General features: G+C 39.8%; 1 protein-coding gene across 3 annotated transcripts in view; it reads right to left on the bottom strand.

Annotated features, from left to right (window-relative positions):
- gabrr2a (gamma-aminobutyric acid type A receptor subunit rho2a) overlaps nt 1–9872 on the bottom strand; it is a 103499-nt gene that overhangs the window by 18275 nt on the left and 75352 nt on the right. For all 3 annotated transcript variants that reach the window (XR_013305104.1, XM_077620528.1, XM_077620529.1), the window contains 3 exons: nt 9731–9871; nt 7171–7323; nt 593–801 (listed from right to left, as the gene is read on the bottom strand). Coding sequence is in view for 2 of the 3 variants with exons in the window: in XM_077620528.1 (XP_077476654.1) it covers nt 593–801; nt 7171–7323; nt 9731–9871 (503 nt within the window). In the remaining variant the exon portion in view is untranslated. The remainder of the gene's footprint in view (nt 1–592; nt 802–7170; nt 7324–9730; nt 9872) is intronic.

Raw genomic sequence — 9872 nt, 5'->3', positions numbered from 1 at the left:
GACCGGTTTGGGGACCCCTGATCTAGTGGAACAGCAACCAAAGTGTGGCCAAATTAGGCGGGGGGTGGGGTTTTGGATTTTGTCTATTCTGTGTAGTAGAACATTTTGTCAAGAAAAAAGGTCAGAACTGCACACATGGATTAGATGGATAACAGCAACATCTCTCTTATGAACACAGAGCATACCAACTATTCCAATAATTTGGGAGGGGGGAGTGTCCGAAAAATATATTTATTTGTGTGGCTTTTAATAAAGTCTTTTTTGTTTCTTTTTTTCCATGGTGTCGGAACATTTTCATTTTAGAGCCCTTTAAAAAATCCTGGCAAAAAATCAGACATAACAGAGTTTCTGCCTATAACCCAGAGATTCATCCCTCCATTCTTCTCAGTTTGTGGATGTTTTCGACTCTTATCTTTATCTTTTTCATGCAGTTATTAGAAAATCATCAAAATGACTAGATAGTGACACACAAAAACTAAGACTATATATGGAATCTGGCTAAAATCATGAGTTTTCTTTCAGATGGACACAGAGCAGACTTATTATTGGTGACGTTCTCATAATCTCATAAAACCAGGAGAAATAAACCTACTTGTGATTGTGCCCGCTCTCTCATTTTACGTTCCCGCCGGTCCTGGGCGGTGGACAGGTAATTGACTGCAGCATACTCCAACACGGATAAGAAGACAAAGACGAAGCTGACCCAGAGGTAAATATCCACTGCTTTGATGTATGATACTCGAGGCATTGATGCATTGACACCAGTGATGATGGTGGACATGGTTAGAACAGTGGTAATACCTATAAACAAGAAACATAGTTACTTCATATTTTGAAACTCAAAGTCTTACCAAATCAACAGGTGTACTGAATTCACTTAACTGCTCACTTAAATTTGATTATGTAGTTTGATCCCAAATCATTGTAATAAATGATATATCTGTCAAACCTTTGTCCGCAGGGATTTACATATGAGAAGATATCCAGGTATACTGTTATTATTTACATCCAGGGGCAGGATAGTATGGTTCAAAATGTGAAGTTGTAGGTTTGCTTGTTTTGTCATTGTCGGCTCATCTGATTTACCCTGCCATGTTTCCACGTTTCATCATTCCATGTTCCAAGTGCCTTGTTCCTCGCTCCCGTGTTTTCCAACGTCAGGTTTGATTGTGTTATTTGATGCCAAGTCTTTTGTTACTTTCCTTGTGCCTCCTGCTTAACTTATTAATGTTTCGTTTGAGCACACATTCCCTCGTCCTTGCCTGCTTCCCTGCAATTGGGTCCAATTCCACGTTTCCTCGCCACGACGTCGCCAAAGACGTGACAGAAGTGAAAATTTGTACAGGAAGGATTTGCATGTCACTTCATTTTAGCTTTTTTCTTTTTTTAAATTATAGATTCATAATTGTTTAAATGTTTTATGGATAACTAAACATGGACGAATCAAAGTAGTTTTACACATATACAGTAATACTTTGACATACGAGTGCCCCCACATACGAGAAATTTGAGATACCAGTAAAATTCCGAGCAATGAGCGGAGCGTTGCATTTTTTTCTGTGTTTTTTTGCGTTAGTGCAGAATTAAGGGAAACAATGGGTCCAAAGATAGCAGGTGCAATTAAGGGTAGTCCGAAGAAAAGGCGTATGAGGGCAATCAATATTAAGCACAAAATAATCGAAAAACATGAGAGTGGGGTACGCGTGACGGAGCTGGCTGACAAGTTGCACGTGGTCGTGCATTATCCTATTGTGAGGACATTTCTGTGCTACACTTTCATAATATTTTGAAAGGGAGACAAAAGCAAACAAACCTAGATTGGTTCCTTTAAAAAAAAACTCCAGCTAAAAGTGAAGGTGGAAGAGAGGCAAAAAGCCAAGCTGGAAGAAGAAAAGTAAAAAAAAATTAAAACAAAATTAGAATTACTTAAGTTTAGTGTAAGGTAACATTAAAACTTATTTTTAAGTGTGTTTCTATCATAATATAAGCTCATTTAAGTTAAATTTCTGTTTATGTTATGATACGGGCAGGTTCCCTCTCTCCTCTCTCTACCCTCCACGCACTCCGCGTTATACTGAATAATGTCTCATTTTAGTATTGAACATCGCAGTGGTGGGCCGTCAGGGCCTTCGAGGCCTTCTCTGCTGGCCTAAGAAATATCTGAATCATATTATATTTTGTCCATCAATACTTATTATTCCAAATGATCTGTTAGCTTCCTTTCATTGCTTTTCCCCTTGGTTGCACTGCTTCCAGATGTGTGTTTTCATATTGAAGCATTTAACCAATCACATTTCAGCCATTATTTGTTTCCAGATCAGATCTGCCTCAAACCCTTCACAATCAGTTCTGCGGGGTCTGCTGCATTAAACAAGACTGTTGCTTTTACCAATCAGATTTCGAGTTGGCAACCCCACAATGATTTTTCATAGGCGTTAGCATTTTGCTGGCTGGGATAAGTCATTGCTTTCACCAACTATGATTGGCTAGTAGGCGGGCCAAAGCCGAGGCAGCCAGAGATCGCAAACTCCACCCACAATGCCGGAAATATGATAGGACAGGCTCGAATTTCATCATTAGCTTCGATGGCGATAGAAAAGAAGGAATAAAGAAAGGAGGATGGATATTGTGTACAGTTAAAAATAATTTTTGGTGAGTAAAATATGGCTATATTCCTAAATAATATTTCAATTGGGGGCCCGGTTCTGAAAAAACGACTATATACGACCATTCGCCAAACGGCTCAAAATGTGTTTAATGATTAAATACAAATACTAGTATTGTATATACAAATACTAGTATTTGTATTTAATCATTAAACGCTGTTTTCGGCTGGATTTGACCAAATTTGAGAGCATTTTGAGCCGTTTGGCGAATGGCCCTGTTCTTAAAATGGCCGACAAGCGACCACGTCTAGCTCCGTTGCCTCACACCGCGCATCGGAAATCTAGTCTGTATACATGATACCTATGGGACAGTGGCGGGCGGTGCATTTTCTGGTAGCGCCTTCAACGTATCAATCCAACCCTCAAAAACTATTTTATGGCTATAAAACCTCTACTGCAGCTACACCTGCGACACATAAAAAATAATCAATAAATTAATGCAAAAAAATTGGGTAAAATCCACTTCCTAGCAGCATTTCATGATTAAATAAAAATACTGGAGCTTTTCAGACATTAAAACCAGGCCAGGGGGTGATTTTCCCGGGAAAAGACAGCGATGAACGTCAATGGCGTCCGGGCAAACATTGCCCGAAAATGGGTAAAATCCAGCCGAAAACAGCATTTATTGATTAAATACAAATACTGGAGCTTTTTAGACATCAGAGCCGGGCCCGGAGTATCATTTCCCCGGTAAAAAGACAGCGATGAACGTCGATACGTCCATACGTGAAATGACAAAAAATGCACTAAAATTAGGTAAAATCCACTTCCTAGCATCATTTATTGATTGAATACAAATACTGGAGCTTTTGAGACATTACAACCAGGCCAGGGGGGTGATTTTTCCCGGGAAAAGACAGCGATGGACGTCAATAGTGAAACGCCAAAAATTAAACTGGGGTAAAATCCACTTCCTAGCAGCATTTTGTGATTAAATACAAACACTGGAGCTTTTCAGATATCCGAACTTGGCCCACAATTGAAATATTATTTAGGAATATAGCCATATTTTACTCACCAAAAATCCTTTTTACACTATATCCATCCTCCTTTCTTTCTTCCTTCTTTCCTATCGCCATCGAAGCTAATGAAGAAAGTCGAGCCTGTCCTGTCATATTTCCGGCATAGTCCGTTTTGAAAATAGCTTTAAATCAACACAACAATATACTATTTGCTTGTGGAGCTAAGTTAGCACACTGAAAGTGCCGCACACACCATTTTCCCGGCTGTAACAGGCTTGCTAGCTTCGGAGTTGACCGCCCTTTCTTAATGATGTCCATTTTTTTCTGGAAAAGTCCGTCTGGAAAATAGCTTTGTGAGCAAACAGAATCAATTTGTTTTTGCTTCTGTCGGCCATTGTGGGTGGAGTTTGCGATCTCGGCTGCCTCGGGTACTGCTTTGGCCCGCCTACTAGCCAATCATAGTTTGTGAAAGCAATGACATGTCCCAGCCAGCAAAATGCTAACGCCTATGAAAAATCATTGTGGGGTTAAAAGCAACAGTCTAGTTTAATGCAGCAGAGCCCACAAGAACTGATTGTGAAGGCTTTGAGGCAGATCTGATCTGACAACAAATAATGGCTGAAATGTGATTGGTTAAATGCTTCAATATGAAAACACACATCTGGAAGCAGTGCAACCAGGGGGAAAAGCAATGAAAGGAAGCTAACAGACCATTTGGAATAATAAGTATTGATGGACAAAATATTAATATGATTCAGATATTTCTTAGGCCAGCAGAGAAGGCCTTGAAGGCCCTGACGGCCCGCCACTGCTATGGGAATACTAAGCAAAAAAAGAAGGAAGACGACGAAGAATATGTGAATTTCCTTTGTCTTCTTTTAAATAAAATACTAGTATAAAATACAATACTAGTATTGTATATACAAATACTAGTATTTGTATTTAATCATTAAACGCTATTTTCGGCTGGATTTGACCGAATTTGAGAGCATTTTGACCCGTTTGGCGAATGGACGTATATAGACGTTTTTTTGCCTTATCGCGACATCATCGCGACATTTGACCGAGGAATTCACTTCCCTGGGCTCGGTTCTAATGTCCAAAGAGCTCCAGTATTTGTATTTGATCATTAAATGCTGTTTTAGGATGTATTTGACTTGATTGCTGTCATTTCACGGCTCGGTTCTGCTACATCTGCCCGCCCAAGAGTGCTTATTCCCGGGCTGACATGCCCGCCCAAGAGTGCTTATTCCCGGGCTGACATGCCCGCCCAAGAGTGCTTATTCCCGGGCTGCCATTGACGGTAGACTAATAAATTGAGAGTGATGAGCGGCAAAGGGAAATGAATCATTGATTTTTACTATAATTTGGACAACGCCGGCGGCGGGCCGGATTAAAAATCCTAACGGGCCGTATATGGCCCGCGGGCCGAGGTTGAAAACTTGTACACACACGATCCGGGGGCGGGGCGAGCGCGCGAATCCCGTTTCGGCGAAACTTCTGTTCGGCGGAGCGTCCATTCAGCGACCTGTCCGTCTGTCAAACGTCCGTCGGCGAAACGTCTTTAGGCGAATCATCCGAGTACCGTTGGTAGATGGTGAATTAGAACCAATAAAAATATGTTTTTCCATCGTATCCTGTTTTTGGTGTTTTTTCAGAGGGTGGGAACTGATTAATTTGTGTTTAGTTCATTTCTATGGAGAACATTGATTTGAGATTCAAGTATATCGACACACGAGCTCGCTCCCGTAACGCATTAAGCTCGTATTTCAAGGTATTACTATACACCCTTTCATCACCATATCTTCTGCTTTATTTAAGGTTGGGCCACGTGAGCAACAGCTTCAGGAGCGAATCACAGACTTCCCTCTCCCATTGACTTTGTCCAGCTCCTCCAGGGGGATCCTTGACATAGTCTGGCTTAACCTCATGCCCTCTATTCTCAGTGGGACATGCATACCCTATTTAGCTCCTCTTTCCTTAGAAGATCAGTGGCTCTATTTTGAGTCCCCCCAGGATGACCAACCTTCTTATTATAATACCTGGTGCTGTAGGCTTTTTGTATTTTTTTTTTGTTTCCACAGGCTGCTCATTGGTTCCCGATAAAAATTTTGTTCACTGGCAAAAACGGTAAACTCACACCCAAAAAATTGTTTGCAAAAATATTTTTGTGTTATATTTTTGTTGTGAAAATATTATTTTCTCCTTGCAAATATATCCATCCATTCATGGTAAAATTTCATTTTCACTATAGCAATATAATTTGGGTGTTAACCACAGGTTTGCCGAGTCGGGGCAAAATATTCCACAAAGTGTCTGATCCGCCTGTCTCCCCCTCCATCCTTCGTTCCTTCATTTGTGACCTAGACGCCAAAATACTTAAACACCTCCACTTGGGGAAGGACCTAATCCCTGACCCGAAGAAGGCATGCCACCTTTTTCGAATGAGGACCCTGATCTCAGATTTGGAGGTGCTGATTCTCAGCCTAACCACTTCACAGAGTTGACGCTTGTGGACTGGTAAAGCCAACTGTATGACATCATCTTCAAAAACCAGATGTGCAATATTGAGCCAAAACGGACCCCCTCAATGCCTCTGTGCGCCGAGATATTCTGTCCATAAAGATTATGAACAGAACCGGTGATATTCGGCAGCCTTTGCGAAGTCAAACCCTCACTGGAAACAGAATCGTATTACCGGCTAGAAAGGACCAAACTTCAAAATCTGTCATGAACTCAACTCTGACACCTGTTTGGAGGTTCTGGAGTCAATCCCAGTCAACAACGGGCTGTAGGTGGGGTATGACAGTGTTGCCAGCCAATCACAGGGCTCAAGGTAATTAACAACAATGCACACACACTTATTCCTAGGGACAATTTTGAGTCATCAATCCGCCTACCATGCATGGTTTTGGGATGTGGTAGAAAACCTGGCGTACCCTAAAAACATGCAGGTCCAGACAGAACATGCAAACTCCACACAGGAAAGCCACCAGGGATTGAACATTCAATATCACAACTGCGAGGTGGACATGCTATCCACTTAAATGCCATGTCTTTTCTAAAGATATTTCACCTTGAATACAAAAGGCTGCCTCAATTGTAAACCGTTTATTCCCATAAGACTGCTCAGACAAATTTAAGATTCTCATATCTATCTCATTCTGTGATAACGTGTTTCTAAATTATTTTTCCTAAGGGTCCTTTTGTAGCAAAATATGAGCTATAAAACATAGCCAACACATCACTGAGACAAAGAAGATGGATTTTAGAATACCAGATTTCAATAACAGGATGAATGAAACATAACTGTCTCATTAGTGTACTCTTACATGAAATAAATGAACTAAAACAATAATATTTTAGAAATGTAATTGACACATTGATGACAGAACGAGACAAATATGAGGTGCTCAAATTGCTCTTATCCATTTGTTCTATGAAGCTTGCAAGCCATTGTACCATTTTCTTTCTCTCTGTCTTTCTTGTTCTCTGTCTTTTTCGCTCACTCTTTCTTTCATTTCTTTTCATAATTTTCTTACCCAGGGAAACTCTGGCTGGCACAGCCCGGCGGTCAATCCAAAAAGACACCCATGATAGCATCACCATTAGTGTGGCAGGAAAATATGTCTGCAGCAGAAAGAAGAAGATGTGGCGTCTCAGCGTGAAGTTGATATACAGGCGATTGTACCAGCCTGAAAACACAGTTGGAGAACAACACAGTTGGACGTGCCTAAGATTCTCAATGAGATTAAACATTTTTTAAGCTTATACCTAATGGTTTTAGTATAGCTACATGGTTCAGATATGCCCTTTTCCCATTGTTTAGACCCTTCTGGGGGGGAGCTCAATGTCACACTCAATTTTTTCTTGTTTTTCTCATCTGATCTCATTTTCTGAACTGCTTTATCCTCATGAGGGTCGCGGGGAGAGCTGGAGCTTGTCCCAGCTGACTTCGGGCCAGAGGCCTGAATTGGTGGCCAGCCAATCGTAGGGCACAAGGAGACAGACAATCACTCACCCTCACACTCATACCTAGGGGCAATTTAGTGTCCAATAAGCCTACCATGCATGTATTTGGAATGTGGGAGGAAACCGGAGTACCCAGAGAAAACCCACGCAAGCAGAACATGCAAACTCCACACAGGTGGACCGACCTGGATTTGAACCACTGTGAGGCTGACGCGCTAACCACTCATCCGCCGGGCAGCCGTCTTAATTTTCTTTCAACCAATAATTAATAGTGTTACTCATTCATGCAGAAAGTAATTTTGTAGGTACAGTCATACGTCTACTTACAAATGCCTCTAGATACGAAATTTTCAGGTTACGACATTTTGATATGCAAATGAGTGTCTCGAGATACGAAAAAGATCCAAGTTACGAAATCCCCTAAAAAGTAAATGCATTTCTCTATCCGTTATTTTGTTTTGAAAATATTGTCGCAGATGCATTGATTCTCAATTTAAAACCTCGTTACCCTTTACTGGGCTCTCATTCCATCGCTCTCATTCTATCTCACATAATGACAATAAAAACATTCAATTCAATCGGCTGTCTCACAACACCTATCAATTTTTCACGATTCTCTCTTACATACCTGCTCACCTCAGCTAAATGCCCCCCTTATTAATGATTGGAATTTCCCTTATTAAGTAATTAAAAACCATACAAATGCAACGCGGCAGATATTTTCACACACATACACACACACGCACATGCACACACATATTTGGCACACGTAAAAGTCTGAAATGTACTACAAAGTGGACGGCTTTCAGCCCTGGTAGAACGGGCTCTCTCAAACACGGGTATTACATTTCCGATTATAACAGCCGCAGTATCCATGCATTTTTTTGTGTGTGTATGTATATGTATGTATGTATGTATATATATATATATAGATATATAGATTATAGATATATAGATTATAGATATAGATATATAGATTATAGATAGATATATAGATAGATGGATATAGATATATAGATTATAGATATAGATATATAGATTATAGATAGATATATAGATAGATGGATATAGATATGTATAGATAGATGGATATAGATATATATAGATAGATGGATATAGATAGATAGATGGGGAGAGAGACATACATATATACACACACAATGACATGCAAAAGAAAAAAAAAGTATATATATATATGTATATATATATATATATATATATATATATATATATATATATATATATATATATATATATATATATATATATATATATATATATACACATGTTTATATATATGAGTGTTAAGACCTACCGTATGTATACATTTACATCTATGTGTATGTATATATATACGCTCCAGTGTTTGTATTTAATCACTAAATGCTGCTAGGATGTGGATTTTACCCCAGTTTAATTTTTGCCGTTTCGCCATTGACGTCCATCGCTGTCTTTTCCCGAGGAAATCACCCCCCTGGCCTGGTTGTAATGTCTGAAAAGCTCCAGTATTTGTATTTAATCAATAAATGCTATTAGGAAGTGGATTTTACCCCATTTTAGTGCAATTTTTGCCGTTTTGCGTATGGACGTATCAACGTTCATCTCAACGTTCATCGCTGTCTTTTTCTCGGGGAAAAGATACTCCGGGCCCGGTTCTGATGTCTAAAAAGCTCCAGTATTTGTATTTAATCAATAAATGCTGTTTTCGGCTGGATTTTACCCCATTTTCGGGCAATATTTGCCCGTAGGCCATTGACGTTCATCGCTGTTAATCGCCCCCTGGCCTGGTTTTAATGTCTGAAAAGCTCCAGTATTTGTATTTAATCATGAACTGCTGCTAGGAAGTGGATTTTACCCCATTTTTGTGCATTGATTTATTGATTATTTTTTATGTATCGCAGCTCTAGCTGCAGTAGAGGTTTTATAGCCATAAAATAGTTTTTGAGGGTTGGATTGATACGTTGAAGGCGCTACGAGAAAATCCACCGACCGCCACTGATATATATATATATATATATATATATAAAATGTATAGTGTGTGTATACACATATACACACACTATACATTTTTTTCTTTTGCACGTCATTATCCCCCGGGAATAGTGAGCAAAAACTTTATTCTCAATCTACCTGTGCTGCTGTAGAAGGCCAAACGAGATGTGGTGTGGAACTTCTGAATGAGGAATTGCGATAATGAAATTCGATCATCAGTACTTAGGGAGTCGTCTCCACTTTTCCAATAAAGCATCAAGTCTTCATCTGTGTATGCATC

The sequence above is a fragment of the Stigmatopora argus genome, chromosome 15 (assembly GCF_051989625.1).
Source record: "Stigmatopora argus isolate UIUO_Sarg chromosome 15, RoL_Sarg_1.0, whole genome shotgun sequence".
Taxonomy (NCBI): Eukaryota; Metazoa; Chordata; class Actinopteri; order Syngnathiformes; family Syngnathidae; genus Stigmatopora; species Stigmatopora argus.
This window is presented reverse-complemented; position numbering and strand designations above follow the sequence as displayed.